General features: G+C 42.5%; 3 protein-coding genes across 3 annotated transcripts in view; all 3 read left to right on the plus strand.

Annotated features, from left to right (window-relative positions):
• Positions 1-20,166, plus strand: part of LOC309564419 (uncharacterized protein) — a gene marked incomplete at its 3' end in the record, with an annotated part of 909,898 nt that overhangs the window by 122,603 nt on the left and 767,129 nt on the right. Inside the window, 1 exon segment of the mRNA XM_082269049.1 lies at positions 5,133-6,224. Coding sequence (XP_082125175.1) covers positions 5,133-6,224 — 1,092 coding nt within the window.
• The window catches only part of LOC309563475 (uncharacterized protein), a gene marked incomplete at its 3' end in the record, with an annotated part of 76,094 nt that overhangs the window by 13,470 nt on the left and 42,458 nt on the right, over positions 1-20,166 (plus strand). The window lies entirely within an intron of this gene.
• The window catches only part of LOC309562617 (uncharacterized protein), a 150,734-nt gene continuing 131,512 nt past the window's right edge, over positions 945-20,166 (plus strand). Inside the window, exons 1-4 of the mRNA XM_082266870.1 lie at positions 945-1,058; positions 13,723-13,809; positions 14,148-14,245; positions 14,361-14,504. Coding sequence (XP_082122996.1) covers positions 13,776-13,809; positions 14,148-14,245; positions 14,361-14,504 — 276 coding nt within the window. The 5' untranslated portion in view covers positions 945-1,058; positions 13,723-13,775. The remainder of the gene's footprint in view (positions 1,059-13,722; positions 13,810-14,147; positions 14,246-14,360; positions 14,505-20,166) is intronic.

Consider the following 20,166-nt stretch of genomic DNA (forward strand, 5'->3'; position numbering starts at 1 on the left):
CCACAAGCAGTAGTATCAGCAGGGAGCATAGATAGTTTCAAAAAACTATTAGACGGCACCTTAAAGACCACAACATACATTTCCAAGTTTGAAGTAGATGGCTCTTGTCACCTTCTTTCTGCTGTTCAACTAAGTAGAAATCAGCTTCTTAGATAATCTCTTTTTCCTCAGCATTTCTTCTTCCTTTTTGGCAAAGCTGCTTTTACTAAGAGAAAGCAAGTAGATTGCAGATCTACAGCACATGTGTTGACTACCTGCCTTTACTGATGTTGTGCCTCTCCCTCACTTTCCTCCTCTTCACTATCTGGCAACCAAGTGCAGTAGCAGACCTCGTCATAATGCCCAAGGGCTGCTGTGAGAAATTACGGGGCCCCATAGAGCCTACCTGACAGGGTCCCCTTTCTCAGGCCAAATACAGATACATCCTAAATATAGAGACATGTATCAAACTGTTAATCCCGAACCTCTGGTTTATAGTTCAGACACATTCTAAATATAGAGCAATTTATCCAACTGTCCATCCAGAGTCTCTGGTTTATAGACCGGATACATCCTAAATATAGAGCCATTTATCCAACTGTCCATCCAGAGCCTCTGGTTTATAGACCAGATACATCCTAAATATAGAGCCATTTATCCAATTGTCCATACAGAGCCTCTGGTTCATAGACCAGATACATCGAAAATATAGAATTATTTATCCAGATCTTCTGATTAATAAACCAGATACATTGTGAATATTGAGCCATTTATTCAACTGTCCATCTGGAGTTACTAGATTGTAGAACAGACACATAATAAATATAGAGATGGAGGTTTTTTCCTATTATATCTAGTAGAACGCTGAGAAAGTAAGAGTGTGATTGTACAGACACAGCCAAACCACAGCTGGAGAGGAAGGGATTTCAGGTGAAGACTGGAAGTAATGTAACTAAGGAACAGGAAGTGATGTAACTAAGGAACAGGAAGTGATGTAGGGGTAGAAAAAAGGAAGTCCTGGGTGAAGTGAGTTGTGAGGAAGTAAAGAGAAGACGTTTTTGGAACTGGCAGCAGAGGAGGTAATAAAATTTATTTCGAAGGACACAAGGATCTCTACAAGGACGTCATGATGGAGAATCAGTCGCCCCTCACATCACGGGGTAAGAGGAGACTTTATTGTAAAGGAGAGAGCAGTACGGAGGGTCCACGTAGATTCCCCAAACAGATAGAAACAATATTCAGTCAGTGTGTGTGTTTCCTACAGAACGATCCAGTAATGGGAACCCACCAGAGAGATGTCCCCATCCTCCGTATTCCTGGGATTCCACACAGAAAGATCACACCATTCCTCACCATCATCAGGTAGGTGGGACCGAGCAACTAGAAATCAAATACCTTGTAGAATTCTATGCTTCGAGATAACAAGCTTCTATTTCAGCTCTTGTTTCCTTTTATAAATGCGTTCTATCATATTTGGAGTTTAGGGTGAAGATCTGAAAAACATCAAAGTTGAGGTTAAAGTGGAGAAAGAAGAGATGTTTGGGGATCAGCAGTCTATGGAGGAGGGGAGTCCTCTGAATTCTCGGGATTCCACACAGGAAGATCACACCACCCCCCACCATCGTCGGGTAGGTGGGGCTGAGCAATTAGAACTCAAATAGAATTCTATACCTTGAGATAACATTCTTCAATGCAATTTCTTGCTACCTTTTACAAATACGTTCTATAATATTTGGAGTTTAGGGTGAAGAACTGAAAGACATCAAAACTGAGGTTAAAAAAGAAAAAGAAGAGTTGTTTGGAGATCAGCAGTCTATGGTAGAGGTTGGTCCTCTGTATTCCCGGGATCCCACACAGGAAGATCACACCATCCCTCACCTTCATCAGGTAGATGGGACTGAGCAATTACAACTCAAAAGTATTCTAAGCTGTGAGATAATATTTTTCTATGAATTCTCTTGCTCTATTTAATTATTACTCTTTCATCTTTGGGGTTTAGGGTGAGAGATTTCCCCCTCCTCTGTGTTCCTGGGATTCCATACCAAAGAATCACACCATCCCTCACCATGATAAGGTAAGTAGGACTGGGCATCTAGTCCTAAATATTTATTCTAAGCCATGAGATGTAGTCTCTTGTTTTACTTTGATATCTGAAGTGCAGCTGTTGTTACCTACAACCCCCCCCCCCCCCCCATCCCTGTTTCTAGCTCCTTTGAGCACCCTATATTTTTCATCCCCAATTTAAATTTTTTTTAATATACATTCCTTTCTTCTTTGGGTTTTAAGCCCATTCACATGTCTTCACGGGTCCTCTTCTTTGTCTTCTTCCAATGGAGGGTGCAAACTAAATGACGTGTCATTTGTGTCTTTTATATCTGCCTTGAGTTGACTTTATGATATTTTCCATTATTTTGGTGTAGGGTGAAGAACATATTAATATAAAAGCTGAGGTTAAAGAAGAAGAGGTAGAGATTTATGTGGGGGGTGATCAGCAGTCCATGGAGGACGTGGAGCTGATTATGAAAAGTGAACAGGAGGACATTTCTCTACCTATCCACACAAGTAAGTAACAGAGACTATGGAAGAAACCGGTCACGGTCTCATTTTACTTCTGAGTATAAGGATTGTAGTTTTAAGAAAAAATGTTAGATAATTCTTAGATCTTCACATCATCCTGTAGGAAGGTTCTAAAAGATTAACTATGTGTTTGCCTACTAAAAAAAAAGTTATGAACAACGCCGCACAGCTCAACCAAATCCAGCACATTGGTATTAGAGCGAGTGGAAATGCAATTGCAATTCTGTAGATCAGTCATATGTACTTCTATAGAACCTGCACAGAACTGTATATATAATTCTATTCACTGAAGAACTTATTGGTTAAGAGTAACCATCTGTGTTACCTTGGAAGAGAAGGTGCTTTACAGTGTATTGGGAAGAACTGGGGAACAGAATTTACAATTTAGTTAAGTCTTGATGTCATGTAGTGAAGCGTGATAAGAAGGAGCAGCCAGTTCTGGGCAGAGAGCATGGTGGTGGTGGATGACAGAGGCTTTGTAAGTAAGGTTACCTTGGCACGTGTCTGGGCCCCTACGTTGGGGCCCACTGCAAAATAGAACCCTCTTAGGGACCATGCCTGGAACCATGGTGTGCAAGGCCTTGCAAAGTAAGTGTGATACTTTGGGTACTTTCAGGACCTGTAAGCGTATATGACCTCATTGGTGGTGCACTGGAGTTGGCACATCTGGAGTATTGATCTGCTCATGTAATTTTTCACTAAACACATGCTTCTTGTACTGTATGCTTCACATGATTGCATATGTTCCATCAGATTCATTACCTTGTATTCCGGTAGGCAAAGTTCAGTATCTCTACCACCTTTTCTATTTATTTAATTTTCATGGAGTGTGGAGCTTTACTATATTAAATATCCATGAATAGTTTATACAGAGTTGTCACAGATACTGGTCCATCTCCATTCCTCAATATAACATCATATTTCTAACAAATGAGGAGGAGATACTGTACACCATATGACAGGTCCATCTCCATTCCTCAATATAACCTCATGTTCCCAACAAATGAGGAGGAGATACTGTACACCATATTGAAAGGTCCATCTCCATTCCTCAATATAATGTCGTGTTCCTAGCAAATGCGGAGGAGATACTGTACACCATATGAAAGGTCCATCTCCATTCCTCAACATAACGTCATGTTCCCAACAAATGAGGAGGAGATACTGTACACCATATGAAAGGTCCATCTCCATTCCTCAATATAACGTCATGTTCCCAACAAATGAGGAGGAGATACTGTACACCATATGAAAGGTCCATCTCTATTCCTCAATATAACGTCATGTTCCCAACAAATGAGGAGGAGATACTGTTCACTATAGGTCAGTAATAGATAGAGCAGTGTATAGGGGGTCAGTAATAAGTAGAGCAGAGTGCAGGAGACAGCAATTTGTAGGGCAGAATATTGGGGCAGTGGACAGTGTCAGTCAGCAGAGCAGGGGATGGTGTCAGTCAGTAGGGCAGAGGAAGGGGTCAGTTAGTAAGGCAGTGGATGGTGACCAATAGTAAGGCAGTGGATGGTGACCATTAGTAAGGCTGTGGATGGTGTATTTTAGTAGGACTGCGGAAGGTGTCAGTTAGCAGGGATGTGGAGGGTGTCAGTTAGCAGGGCTGTGGAAGGTGTAAGTTAGCAGGGCTGTGGAAGGTGTAAGTTAGCAGGGCTGTGGACGGTGTAAGTTAGCAGGGCTGTGGATGGTGTAAGTTAGCAGGGCTGTGGATGGTGTCAGCAGGGCAGAGGATGAGGTCAGTCAGTTGAGCATTGATGTGTGTACAAGGGCTCACAGGAGAGATGAAACCTGAACAGATGGAAAGCGCTGGGCACACAGTATGCTTCTTTCTCCTGGCACCCAAATCCCAACCAACTGTCCTCTCTCATCCATCCAATGTGATGTCACACACAAGCGCCTGGGATGGACATGAGAGCCAGGATCAGTGCAGTATACCAGGTCGTTCCTTCCCTACGCCACTCTGCAATGTGGTAGGAGCAGTCCGGGGCTTGGCAAAGCAGGGTTGCCTATCAACTGTCACCCTCCTGCAAACGACGGGTGGATCGCGATCAACAAGTTGCGGATCCCTGCTGCACGACATATGAAAGATTCATCTCCATTCCTCAATATAATTTCATGTTCCCAACAAATGAGGAGGAGATACTGTACACCATATGAAAGGTCCATCTCCATTCCTCAATATAATGTCATGTTCCCATCAAGGGGAGGAAGGACTAAAGCTAAAACTCCAGTTATTTGTGAACTACTAACATTTAAACATTTCTTCCCTACAGATGGATGTGATGTCGGGAATTCGTCGGAGAGACATCTTCTATTATCTGCTGATTGTAAGTCAGAAGATAATGTCATCACACAGGATCCTCCAGGAGGAAATCCAAATACACAAAATATCCATCACAGACCTTCCTGTCCGGAGACATCAATGGTTCCCTCTGATCAGGGGGAATCTTCTCACCAATCACATACTATGATTGCAAATATCCATTTAGGATCTCACACTGCAGATAGATCAACAGATCCTTCTAATCCCAAGGAATCTTCCTTACCCCATGAAGGAGTTCACAGAGATGAGAATCCATTCTCATGTTCAGAGTGCGGTAAATCTTTCACTCAGAAAGGAAAACTTATTCGGCATCAGAGAGTTCACACGGGTGAGCGTCCCTATTCCTGTTCAGATTGCGGAAAATCTTTCACTAGTAAAGGACACCTTGTTCTACATCAGAGAACTCACACAGGGGAGCGTCCCTATTCATGTTCAGAGTGCGGGAAATCTTTCCTCAAAAAAACTATTCTTGTTATTCATCAGAAAATTCACACAGGTGAGCGTCCTTATACATGTTCAGAGTGCGGGAAATCTTTCACTCAGCAAGGAAACCTTGCGAAACACCAGAAATGTCATACAGGTGAACATCCTTATTTCTGTTCTGAGTGTGGGAAATCTTTCGTTCAGAAATATAATCTTGATAGACACCTGAAAGTTCACACAAATGAGCGTTCTTATTCATGTTCAGAGTGTGGAAAATATTTCCATAAAAAACGCTATCTTGTTAAACATCAGAAAACTCACACAGGAGAGCGTCCCTATTCATGTTCAGAGTGCAGGAAATCTTTCACTCAAAAAGCAATCCTTGTTATACATCAGAAAATTCACACAGGTGACCTTCCTTATTCATGTTCAGAGTGCAGGAAATCTTTCCATAAAAAAGATTATCTTGTTATACATCAGAGAATACACACGGGTGAGCGCCCTTATTCATGTTCAGAGTGCGGGAAATCTTTCATTCACAAAGAATCCCTTGTTAAACATCAGAAAATTCACACGGGGGAGCTTCCTTATTCGTGTTCAGAGTGCGGGAAATCTTTCATTCAGAAAGGAGTCCTTGTTAAACATCTTAGAATTCACACGGGTGAGCGCCCTTATTCATGTTCAGAGTGCGATAAATCATTCACTGATAAAAGATACTTTGTGAGACATCAGAGAATTCACACAGGTGAGCGTCCTTATTCCTGTTCAGATTGCGGGAAATCTTTCAGGTATAAAGAATGCCTTGATAGACATCAGAGGATTCACACAGGTGAGCATCCTTTTTCATGTTCAGAGTGCGGAAAATCTTTCAGGTATAAAGAATGCCTTGTTAAGCATCAAAAAATTCACACGGGTGAACATCCTTATTTTTGTTCAGAGTGCGGGACATCTTTCACTAGGAAAGGAAACTTTGTGCAACACCGGAGAATTCATATGGGTAAGCTTCCTTAAAGCGGAGTTCCACCCGTTTTCCTCTGATCTCAATGCAGTTAAGTCCTAAACTTCTCAATAGCTTTTCTAAATATCTTGAGGCGGCACTTCGAGTCCCGACTGCCCAGGGTATGTCCTCATTGGGCGATTCCCAAGGACTCCTTGGGTTTCGGCGCCATCTATCCTAGGAGTTTTCAGGAAGGCTAATGGTGAAATCTCACGGTATTTCGAGACAGGAAATGACACCATGGGGAGGAGTTCGGCACCAATTTGGAAGAATTGCTATGGCAACCTGTAATCCACAGACTGTGCCGCGCAGCGCCATTACTGCACAGGCACTATATTGGGAGGTGCATTCTGGGTAGCCAGCTGCACCTAATCCCAGAAATATACAGGAGTGGGCTTCAGATGCCCACAACCTCGATGGCCCCTGACTCCTTCAGAGATAACGTAAGATATTACAGATTTAAAAATAACAAGTATGACTACAGTTATGACAAAATCCAAATACTATAGTAAACGTACTAACAATCACAGGGGCTTTTATCAGAAAATTGCTTATGGGGACTGGGGCTCTGCTTTAGATATGTTTGAGTGTGGGAAATCGTTCTGAACTTCGTAAACACCAAAAAATCCAATGTAGTATGGATAGTGGAGGAGAGCTGTCGGAGAATGTAGTGTGGATGGTGGAGGAGAGCTGTCGGAGAATGTAGTGTGGATGGTGGGGGAGAGCTGTCGGAGAATGTAGTGTGGATGGTGGGGGATGAGCTGTTGGAGAATGTAGTGTAGATGGTGGAGGAGAGCTGTCGGAGAATGTAGTGTGGATGGTGGAGGAGAGCTGTCGGAGAATGTAATGTAGAAGATGGGAGGAGAGCTGTCGGAGAATGTAGTGTGGATGGTGGGAGGAGAGCTGTCGGAGAATGTAGTGTGGATGGTGGAGGAGAGCTGTCGGAGAATGTAGTGTGGATGATGGAGGAGAGCTGTCGGAGAATGTAGTGTGGATGGTGGGGGGAGAGCTGTTGGAGAATGTAGTGTAGATGGTGGAGGAGAGCTGTCGGAGAATGTAGTGTGGATGGTGGGAGGAGGGCTGTCAGAGAATGTAGTGTGGATGGTGGGGGAGAGCTGTCGGAGAATGTAGTGTGGATGGTGGAGGAGAGCTGTCGGAGAATGTAGTGTGGATGGTGGAGGAGAGCTGTCGGAGAATGTAGTGTGGATGGTGGGAGGAGGGCTGTCAGAGAATGTAGTGTGGATGGTGGGGGAGAGCTGTCGGAGAATGTAGTGTGGATGGTGGGAGGAGAGCTGTCGGAGAATGTAGTGTGGATGGTGGAGGAGAGCTGTCGGAGAATGTAGTGTAGATGGTGGAGGAGAGCTGTCGGAGAATGTAGTGTGGATGGTGGGAGGAGAGCTGTCAGAGAATGTACTGTGGATGGTGGGATGAGGTATTATCCACCAAATAGAGTATCTATACCTTACAGTTACCTTACTATATACTGTATATATCTTACTTTAATTTTTAGTGATGTCAAATGTGTAAATTTACTATTAAAGGACATGAATGATACTAAATAAATACATTTTAATACATTGTTAAAAGTTCATGTTGACATTAATGTGTGTTCTTTATACATTTCTGCATCAGTTTTAGTTTGTTTTCCATTCTTTTGTATTATAAAAAGGGATGAGCCGAATGTACCTGGGTTTGGTTCAGCACAGGTTCAGCGATTTTACTGAAGGTTGAAAGCTGAACCTTAGATATCAGTAATGGCCATTTTCTGGGCTAATAGGCAAGGGATTGTCAAAGAAAGGAAGCTGGACAGTGGCCTAAAGTATGTGTACCAATGCTTAAAAAATGTTTTAAAAATGATCATTCAGTCGCGGCTGTGGAGTTGACGGTGAGATGCTCCACATATGGTGGTTCTGTCCAGTTGCGCGTCGCCAATGGATTAGGGTGTATAACATGGCACTATCATTTACGCAAATTGGTATCAGGAGAAGTCTTACTCCACAGACCAATAAAAGATTGCTGTCTCGCACCTTTATCTTCATCATTTTTATGGCTATGAAGCAAACCATAGCCCACACGTAGAAATCCCCTACCCCTGGTTTTGAGGAGGTCAAGTCCAGAATTCGAGGCATTTTTAGTAATGAAAAGCCCTCTGCGATCCTGGAGGACAAACATAATACATGTCTTTCTGTCTGGCAGCCCTAGCTTGATTTACCAACTGGTCTTTCGTTTTACCATGCGGTTAATTCAATTGTGATCTGAGAGTTAGATAGTCCTCCTTCTTCGTCCTAGCTTTCGGGAATAAAAACTGCCGTTCCCTATGGCAAAAGACCCTCTCCCCATTCCTCTGCCCTTTCTTTCCCCCTAGTCATTTTTTACTCTTGGTTTTCGGGGTCCTTTCCCCTCTCTCGCTTGAGGGTCACTTTTTTTTTTTTTTCTTACCCCCAACTTTTTCCCCCTTTTTCACAATGCCTGTTCTTTAACCGACCTGTAGGGCCTGTTCATCAATGTTTCTAGTATACATCCTCCAGTTGACCACACTGGGACATAGTTATAGGTTTTCCTGCATTTTATGATGATAATCCCCAGCGCATATGTGTGATAGCCCAACAGGAAACGTCCCTGAGTTTCAAAAAATGGATAATCCCCTTCAAGCCTTGCTGCCCTCTTGGACCAGGGTGTTCCTCAGAAACACTGTTAAAATATATAAACACAGAGGGCACACTAGCCTAGTCCAAAACCATTTTATATTAAAAGTAGAGCATAATAAATACCTACACCAGGGCTCGACAAACCCCGAGCGCCAGGTCGCATTTGAGACTAGAATTAGCGACCTGGACCCTGGGATGCCCTGCAGGAGGTGTCTTATCCCTTTTGCGCCCCCAAAAGGGACTTCCGCGCCGTCCAAAAATTGAGGCCCCGGCTTTTCGGCCTTCTTCTGTGACTGAGAGAGGCTTCCAATGGGGAACTGGCGCCCTCTTGTGGTGGCCGGGAGTAATGACTTTCCACTGCCTGTTCTCAATGCAATGAGAGGGAAGTTTTTGCAGGCTTCATCTCCCTATCCAGTTACCTTTGCTTAAAGGTAAGTGGACAGGGAGTGTGGTTATTATTATTCATTTATTTTTTAAATTAAAAAAAAAAATATAATATATATTTTTTTTTAATTATTTATATATATATATATATATATATATATATATATATATATATATATAAAATCTTTTTTTTTTTTTCCCTCATCGCCATGCCACAGCCGAAGGCCCCTTTCACACGGGCTGTCTGATCAGGTCCGCCTGTCAGTTTCTCAGGCAGACCTGATCGGACCCTTCATTCTCCTCTATGGAGCAGTAATCTGCCGCCATCTGATCCTGTCCGCCAAAAACAGACGGATGGTTGTTCTATTCTCTATCCATCCCGACCGTGGATCGGATCAGATGGCAGCGGATGCAAAGAGACAGTCTGTTTCCATCCAATTGCGCTATAGAGGAGAGTGGGGCTCTAGTCGTATTTATGTGTAAATTTAGTATCCGTTTTATTAACTAAAGCTTGGTTGTTTAAAAAAAAAAAAAAACTGGCTCCTAACTTTTTTAGCTGGCTCCTAGATTTCAGGCAAATTTGTCAGGCCCTGACCTACACACATATATATGTATTTAAAATGCTCATCAGGCATTCGTGGCTCCACTCTCCCAGGCTGGCCAAAGACTTGAGTTCAGGGGAGACCTCACCAAGGTCCCTGCTGGCTGATGCGTTTCAAAGGTCTGTTCTTCATCAGAGCCAAACAGCAAATGATCATTCAGCCATATATATATATATATATATATATATATATATATATATATATATATATATATATATACACCCTCAGTAACATTTTTATCTCGCCCACAGCATTAGAGCCAAGGCCCCTCCCAGAAGGTTGGGAGGGGGAGAAGAAAAATTCATTACTAAACAGGAAGCTAAACCATCTGGCTCTCCAAGAATACAATACAGTCAAGTCAGATTCACCACTCAATACACTAGTAAAGCCAACATATTATAAAAAACTGGGGTATCCTAAAACAGGATCCGAAATTATGAAAACATCTGGCCGATAAACCACATATTATATACAGAAAGCCACAAGATCTTAGAAGTATAATTTCCCCAAGTAGAGTGAAAAAAGGTAATAGACCAGTGGCTCTGGTAAATAAATAAGTGGACCACGTTGCTGTGGACGTGATGAAGGACTGCGGGTATGAATATGGCTGAATGATCATTTGCTGTTTGGCTCTGATGAAAAAGGACATACCCTCAAAAAGCATCAGCCAACAGGGACCCTGGTGAGGTCCCCCCCTTTCATGGTTTTGCACCACAGCAATTAGGGTTTTTGGACAGGCCGCAATTTCTTAGGCATGTTTCTTGAGCAAACATGTTGTATCCATAAAGATAAAAAACGCATTGGTTTGCACCACATCTTTGAAGTTTTCATTGGATAGACCACATTTCCTGAGGGAGAGAGCAGGCACATTCCATCTAAACGCAAAAAATGCGTGTACTGTTTTAGAGGCTGAAGGTAGGAAATGTTAGATATTTACCCCACGGATATCAAGCCTGTATGAACAAGCTGCAATTTTTGAGCGACTGGGCATGCATATTAAATATACACTACTGTATATTGTCAAAAGTATTACACGCACATGAACTTTAATGGCATCCCAGTCTTTGTCCGTAGGGTTCATTGTTGAGTTGGCCCACCCTTTGCAGCTATAACAGCTTCAACTCTTCTGGGAAGGCTGTCCACAAGGTTTGGGAGTGTGTCTATGGACCACAGTATACAGAGGAGCCTTGGGGAGGAGAAAACATTGATACTGATGACCCGAAGTTTGGCCTACACCATCAGTATTTTCTTCAGATCTTTCATCAGACTGGAACTAGTGGAACGTGGAAAGTGTTATAACAACACTACCAAGGTCCTGGAGTTTGTGAATCCCTTATCAACATCCAGCATTTAGTACATGATCTATAACCATCTGGTAAGAGTCCATTCCTACTATTCCACACTGTGACTCATCTGGGTTGTGGGAAGACACCCTGGTCCACTGATCCCTGTTCATTAAGTGGTTATTTTTTACTGCATGCTTTAGATGAGCTGGTAAGGGTTCCTTCCAACATCCAAGACCTTCTCATCCAACATCAGTGCCTGACCTCACAAATGTGTTTCTGGAAGAATGGTCAAACATTCCCATGGACACACCCCCAAACCTTGTGGACGGCCTTCCTAGAAGAGTTGAAGCTGTTATAGCTGCAAAGGGTGGGCCAACTCAATATTGAAGCCTACGGACTAAGACTGGGATACCATTGAAGTTCATGTGTGTGCAAAGGCAGGCGTCCCAATACTTTTTATAATATAGTGGAACAAAAAAGTAGTTTTCTTTGTGTAAAATTTCACATTTATAGATTAAACAGAATTGTACCACACTTATCAAAGCATTCATTGTATTAGGCTGCAATTTCTTAGAAAGATTGCACCTGAAAACTTGTAATCCTTTTTGGCACAGCTGTTTTTTTCCCAAGAGAGAGCGAGAAGATTGCAACTTAAAAATATAAAAATGCTGGTTTAACGACCAGATACATCCTAAATTAGGAACCATTCATCCAACTGTCCATCAAGAGCCTCTGGTTTATAGATGGGATACATCCTAAATATAGAGCCATTTATCCAACTGTCCACCCAGAGCCTCTGGTTTATAGACCAGATACATCCTAAATATAGAGCCATTTATCCAACTGTCCATCCAGAGCCTCTGGTTTATAGACCAGATACATATAGAACCATTTATCCCACTGTCCATCCAGAGCCTCTGGTTTATAGACCAGATACATCCTAAATATAGAACCATTTATCCAACTGTCCATCCAGAGCCTCTGGTTTATAGACCAGATATATCCTAAATATGGAACCATTTATCCCACTGTCCATCCAGAGCCTCTGGTTTATACTATGACCGGATACATCCTAAATATAGAACCATTTATCCAACTGTCCATCCAGAGCCTCTGGTTTATAGACCGGATACATCCTAAATATAGAACCATTTATCCAACTGTCCATCCAGAGCCTCTGGTTTATAGACCAGATACATCCTAAATATAGAACCATTTATCCAACTGTCCATCCAGAGCCTCTGGTTTATAGACTGGATACATCCTAAATATAGAACCATTTATCCAACTGTCCGTCCAGAGCCTCTGGTTTATAGACCGGACATATCCCAAATATAGAACCATTTATCCAACTCTACATCCAGAGCCTCTGGTTTATAGACCGGATATATCCAAAATATAGAACAAATTATCCAACTGTCCATCCAGAGCCTCTGGTTTATAGACTGGATATATCACAAATATAGAACCATTTATCCAACTCTACATCCAAAGACTCTGGTTTATAGACCAGATATATGAGACTGCTGGTGGGCACCCCCTGTGATATCAGAGCTATCAATCAAGTAACATATCAGTTATATCAGTAGTTCATAACCTCAGCCACCAAGTACCTCAACAGACCATGTTTTGGGGATTTTCCCTTAGATATAACAGCTGTCATGCATACCAAACCATTGTGCAAGGTGCAGGAAAACCTAAAAACATGACCTGTTGGTGGGTAATTGAAAAGTGTATTTGGGCAGCACTGCTCAACAGTATTCTCCTGCCCTAAAATGGGTATACATCTTGACTTAAAAATCCTAGAGGGGCACCCAAGGGAGAAAAGGATCTATGGTGTACTTGCGGCCAAAAGTTGGGCTGTGAAAGTTACAGTGAATACTGGGTGTGGTATAATAGAGTCTGAGCCTACTTGTGTATACACCACACATGTACGCCGTATTCCTTCTACTCACAGAATTCTCCTTCATTACAGAGAGACACATGAGAGTCTTGTAGACACGTCAACACATAATGCAAGGGACGAAAAAAAAAACAATGTAAGGTAAAAACATGGCAAGTAAGCAATTAAAATACCAAATTTTCTGTGCGTTTACCAGCAATTTTTAAGAAGGTTACCGGATCTGGTGGTTATTTTTATAACCATTGCAGTGTTATCTTATAATATTCACATGCTGAAAATGGACAGGACTCCCCCTTTAATGACATTACAGCCAAGGTGGAGATCTTTTCCTATTATATTGAGTAGAACGTGGAAAAAGGAAGAGCGTAATTGTACAGACACAGGAAGTGATATAACAACTGGGGAGGAAGTGATGTTAGGTGCGGATAGGAAGTGATATACAGACAGGAAGTAATAGACAGACAGGAAATGATGCATTTTAGGAACAGGAAGTGATGTAGAAGTCTAAAACAGGAAGTTCCAGGTGAGAGGTGAGTTGTGAGGAAGCAAAGTGATGGCGTTGTTGGAATTGGCAGCAGGTAGTAATAGTAGGTAATAACATATTATTTTATTTAGAAGGACACAAGGATCTCTACAAGGACGTCATGATGGAGAATCAGCCGCCCCTCACATCACCGGGTAAGGAGAGACTTTAATGTAAAGGAGAGAGCAGTACGGAGGGTCCACCTAGATCCCCAGTCATTAGAGACGGGCTTGGTCGTGTTCGAGTTTACACGTGCCCGATCCCACCAGGAGGCCGTCACTACACTCCGCTAATCACAGGCACTGAGACATTTCCTGATCTGTCCAGCTGCGCATAGGGAAATGTCTCACTGCCTGTGATTTGTGGACTTCACTGTCGGCTTCCTGACGTGATCTGGCATGTGCGAACTCGAACATGCCCAAGCCCATCTCTACTCATCATCTGATAAACACATATAAATAATATATTCAGTCAGAGTGTGTGTTTCCTACAGATGGATCCAGTAATGGGAACCCACCAGAGAGATGTCCCCATCCTCTGTATTCCCAGGATTCCACACAAGAAGACCACACCGTCCCTCACCATCATCAGGTAGGTAGGACTTGGAAACTAGAACTCAAATAGAATTCTACGCTTTGAGATAACGTTCCTCTATGTCAACTCTTTTTTGCTTTAACAAATCCGTTCTCTCGTCTTTGGGGTTTAGGATGAAGAACTGAAAGACATCAAAGTTGAGGTTAAAGTGGAAAAAGAAGAGATGTTTTGGGATCAGCAGTCTATGGAGGATGGTGGTCCTCTGTATTCCCGGGATTCCACACAGGAAGATCACACAATCCTTCACCATCATCAGGTAGATGGCACTGAGCAACTAGAAACTCAAAAGTATTTTAAGCTATGAGATGATATTTTTCCATGTAATCTCTTGCTCTGTTTTATAAATGTATTTTATGATCGTTGTGGTTTAGGATGTGAAATTTCCCCATTCTCTGTGTTCCTGGGATTCCATACAGAAGGATCACACCATCCCTCACCAGGATCAGGTAGGTAGGACTGGGCATCTAAATATGTATTCTAAGTCATGAGGTGACATTTCTATGTACTCTCTTGTTTTAATGCTGACTTCTACATATGAAGTGCAGCCTTTGTTCCCTGTTTCTAGCTCTTTTGAGCCCCCCACAGTTTTTCACACCCCTATTTGTATTTCTTTATGTTTTTTTTTAATTCATATACATTCCTTTCCTTTGTGGGTCTTAAGCTCAGTCACAGGTCATCGCGGGTCCTCTTCCTCCTTGTGTTCTTCCAACGGAGGGTGCACACTGAATGACTTGTTATTTTTGTCTTTTATATCTGCCTTGGGTTGACTTTAATAGATGTTTTCTATTATTTTGGGGTTTAGGGTCAAGAACGGATGAATATAAAAGTTGAGGTTAAAGAAGAAGAAGTAGAGATGTATGTGGGGGGTGATCAGCCATCCATGGAGGAGGTTGGGATGATTATGAAAAGTGAACAGGATGAAATGTCTCTACTTATCAACACAAGTAAGTATAGGCACTATGGAAGAAACAGGTCACAGGTTCCTTTTACTTCTGAGTATATGGATTGTAGTCTAGGGAAACTGTTAGATACATCTCAGATCTTCACATCGTCCTGTAGGCAGGTTATAAAAGGTTAAATGTGTTAATGTGTGGTGTGACAAGGGGTAACAGTTGGTGCTGTTATATGCCTTCTCCTGCATGTGTCACTTCCTTCTTCTGTAGTGATATATGTAGGAGGAGACCAGACCTCGTGGTCTGTCTGTGTATGGGAGGTGATCAGTGAGGATGCTGCAAAGATGTGAGTTTAACTGTATTGTGCGATAGCAGTCCAAAGAAACTTTTTATTACAGAAAGGATCACATCAGAAACAGTGCAAAGTTTCGGAGTCACCCAGGACCCCTTCGTCAGGCACATGCCTAACAACGGGGCCCTGCGTGACTCTGAAACGTTGTACTGTTTCTGATGTGATTCTTTCTGTAATAAAAAGTTTCTTTGGACTGCTTTCGCAAGATCGATGGTGTGCTGGCGAATATGTATGTACCTGTGATAGATCCAGTGTCCAGCTGGTGATCGCTTCAGCGCCCACAACATATCTGCCTATATCCAGGAAGGTGTGCGATGGGAATATGAACTCTACTTTAACCGTATTGTGGCGTTTTCCCTTAGTGGGAGACCCCGGGATGGGTTCCAAGGACCAGTCTTTTGATGCTCTTTACTGAGATTCAACTAAGCTATAAAAGGATAAACCAACGCCATACAGCACAGCCAAATCCAGTACAGTGTTGTTGGAGAGAGTGGAAACGCCATTGAGATTCTGTATATTGCTCAAATCTATGGAACCTGTACAGATCTGTAATTCTAACTTTATTCAGTACAGAACTTATTGGTTAACAGTAACCGTCTGTGTTACTTTGGAAGAGAAGGTGCTTTACAGTGTATTATGGAGAACTGGGGAATGAAATGTACAAATCAGGTGACTTTTGATGTCATAGAGCAGTGATGGCAAACCTTGGCACCCCAGATGTTTTGGAACTACATTTGCCATGATGCTCAACTACACTGCAGAGTGCTTGAACATCATGGGAAATGTAGTTCCAAAACATCTGGGTGCCAAGGTTCACCATCACTGTCATAGAGTAATAATAAGGAGCCTCCAGTTCAGGGCAGAGAGTGTGGTGGTGGCCAATGACAGAGGTTCTGTAGGTAAGGATAGCGTTGCACTTGGCTGGGCACCTATGTTAGGGCCCACTGCAGAACAGAACCCTCCTACAGACCATGCCTGGAACCATAGCGTGCAAGGCCTCCTGAAGTAAGTGTGTTGGTCCCTACTTGTGTCTTGTGCTGGGTTATGATCCGTGCCAAGCTGGCCCTCTCCATGTTTTGGACACTTTCGGTACCTGTGAGCGTGTTTGACCTCTGATTGTACAAATGTACTTCTATGGAACCTTTAAAGAACTGTAAATTTAACTTTATTCGGTATAGAACATTTTGGTTAAGAGTAACCATCTATGTTGCTTTGGAAGAGAAGGTGCTTTACAGCATATTAGGGAGAAGTGGGGAATAAAATGTACAATTCAGCTAAGTCTTGATGTCCATAGAGTGATGAGGACCAGCCAGGTCAGGGCAGAGAGAATGGTGGTGGCCAGTGACAGAAGTTCTGTAGGTAAGGGTAGCTTGACACGTGACTAGGCCCCCATGTTAGGGCTCACTGCAGAACAGAACCCTCCTACAGACCAAGCCTGGAACCACGGAATGCAAAGCCAACCCGAAGTAAGTGTGGTGGTTCCAACCCCTGCCTTGTGCTGGCTTGTGATCTGTGCCAAGCTCGCCATCTCCATGTTTTGGACACTTTCAGTACCTGTAAGCGTGTGACCTCTGATGGCAGTGGTCAAGAGGCTCTTCTTGCTTAGTGGTGGTGCACTGGAGTTGGCATTTCTGGAGTATTGATCTTCACGTGTAATATTTCATGCTCACTGTATTTTTGGTTTCACATGGGGAGGTGGAGCTAAAACTCCAATTATTTGTAAACTACTGACATTTTGTTTTTTAAATGTCTTTCTATCAGATGGAAGTTATGCCAGGAATTCCTCGGAGAGACATCTTCTATTATCTGCTGATTGTAAGTCAGAAGATAATGTCATCACACAGGATCCTCCAGGAGGAAATCCAAATACACAAAATATCCATCACAGACCTTCCTGTCCGGAGACATCAATGGATCCCTCTGATCAGGGGGAATATTCTCACCAATCACATACTATGATTGCAAATATCCATTTCGGATCTCACACTGCAGATAGATCAACAGATCCTTCTAATCCTATGAAAACTTCCTTACCTCGTGAAGGGGTTCACAAAGGTGAGAATCTATTCTTATGTTTAGAGTGCGGGAAATCTTTCACTCAGAAAAGAAACCTTGTTCATCACCAAAGATGTCACATGGGTGAGCATCCTTATTCGTGTTCAGAGTGCGGAAAAGCTTTCCTCAGAAATGATCATCTTGTTGCCCATCAGAGAATACACACCGGAGAGCGTCCTTTTTCATGTTCAGAGTGCGGGAAATCTTTTACTCATAAAAGATACCTTGATAAACATGAGAGAATTCACACTGGTGAGCATCCTTATTCATGTTCACAGTGTGGGAAATCTTTTACTCATAAAGGATACCTTGTTAAACATCAGGGAATTCACACAGGCGAGCGTCCTTATTCATGTTCGGAGTGCGGGAAATCTTTTACTTATAAAGGATACCTTGTTAAACATCAGAGAATTCACACAGGTGAGCGTCCTTATTCATGTTCAGAGTGCGGGAAATCTTTCATTAATAAAGCACACCTTGTTAGACATCAAAAAATTCACACAGGTGAGCGTCCCTATTCATGTTCAGAGTGCGGGAAATCTTTCAACAATAAGGGAATCCTTGTTAAACATCAGATAATTCACACGGGTAAACATCCTTCTTGTAGTTCAGAGTGCAGGAAATCTTTTAATAGGAAGGGACCTTGTGCTACACAGAGAATTCATGTGGGTGAGCTTCCTTAAAGTGGAGTTCCACCCATTTTTACAAGAAGTATTGACGGTGGAGGAGAGCTGTCAGAGAATGTAGTGTGGATGGTGGAGGAGAGCTGTCGGAGAATGTAGTGTGGATGGTGGAGGAGAGCTGTCGGAGAATGTAGTGTGGATGGTGGGAGGAGAGCTGTCGGAGAATGTAGTGTGGATGGTGGAGGAGAGCTGTCGGAGAATGTAGTGTGAATGTGGAGGAGAGCTGTCGAAGAATGTAGTGTGAATGATGGAGGAGAGATGTTGGAGAATGTAGTGTGGATGGTGGGGGGAGAGCTGTCGGAGAATGTAGTGTGGATGGTGGGAGGAGAGCTGTCGGAGAATGTAGTGTGAATGATGGAGGAGAGATGTCGGAGAATGTAGTGTGGATGGTGGAGGAGAGCTCTTGGAGAATGTAGTGTGGACGGTGGAAGGAGAGCTGTCGGAGAATGTAGTGTGAATGGTAGGAGGAGAGCTGTCGGAGAATGTAGTGTGGATGGTGGAGGAGAGCTGTCAGAGAATGCAGTGTGGATGGTGGAGGACAGCTGTCAACATTTTCTCGTGGACCATCAGTGGTTGGCTACCGCTGTTATAGAATAACCAGTTGATGTATATAGTCCAACCCCCAAATACTTTTTTTTTTTTTTATGCTGTGATCCATCAAAGTAGATAATTTTCTGATGGTGGCCAGGCGCTCGTCATTGGTCATGGTCATACCTCGTCATTGGAAGTCTTCTGGGATCCCATCCATTTTAGAATGGAGAGGGTAGCTTAGATGCTCTCATGAATTTGAAATCTCTACTAGCAGTTGAGCATGATAAACTGGATAATTATTCTAGTACATGGGTCGCTTGGAGTGGTTTCTGTAACTCACAGGAGTGTCATGTTACTACATGTAAAAGTAAAAAGTACCAGGGATGGACAAAATTATGGAAACACCAGGCAAAAGAATGAAATACTTAGTAATATGGTGTTGGACCACATTTGGTATCCAAGGCGGCTTGAATTCTCCTGAGAATTGACAAATATAAGCCTTCGATGGTGGATAATAGAATCTGATTCCACTCTTTATGCAAAAATCCTTCCAATTCCCTCAGAGATGCCGGAGATGGAAAACAAGCCTGAAATAACTTTGTGATATCTTCTCTGATTTATATTTATGTATACCAACATTCTATATTTGTAATAGTTATTATATATTGAAGGCCTAATACTGTAGTATTGAAAGATTTAGATATGTTTTATTATAATTTTGCTTGGGAAAACTAATAAAATCAGATTGAAACAAAAATGGGAACATATATTATGCACAAAATAGAGTAACTAGACCAGAATAATTTACAGTAATGTCAAATGTGTACATTTACTATGAAGGGGGACAAACGATATTAATGAAATGATTGTAGTTTATATTGGTAACTATTTTAAAACATTGTTAAAAATTCATATATATACAGTATCTGACAGAAGTGAGTACACCCCACACATTTTTGTAAAAATTTTATTATAACTTTTCATGTGACTTTTGAAGTGAGTCCACTCCTAAGTAAAAATGTCCAAATTGGACCCAAAGGGTCAATATTTTGTGTGGCCACCATTATTTTCCAGCACTGCCTTAACCCTCTTGAGCATGGAGTTCACCAGAGCTTCACAGGTTGCCACGAGTCCTCTTCCACTCCTCCATGACAACATCACGGAGCTGGTGGATGTTAGAGACGTTGCGCTCCACCACCTTCTGTTTGAGGATGTCCCAGAGATGCTTAATAGGGTTTAGGTCTGGAGACATGCTTGGTCAGTCCATCACCTTTGCCCTCAGCTTCTTTAGCAAGGCAGTGGTCATCTTGGAGGTGTGTTTGAGGTTGTTATCATGTTATAATATTGCCCTGCAGCCCAGTCTCCGAAGGGAGGGGATCATGCTCTGCTTCAGTATTGGACAGT

This window comes from Pelophylax lessonae (genome assembly GCF_965119305.1).
Source record: "Pelophylax lessonae genome assembly, chromosome: 9".
Classification (NCBI taxonomy): domain Eukaryota; kingdom Metazoa; phylum Chordata; class Amphibia; order Anura; family Ranidae; genus Pelophylax; species Pelophylax lessonae.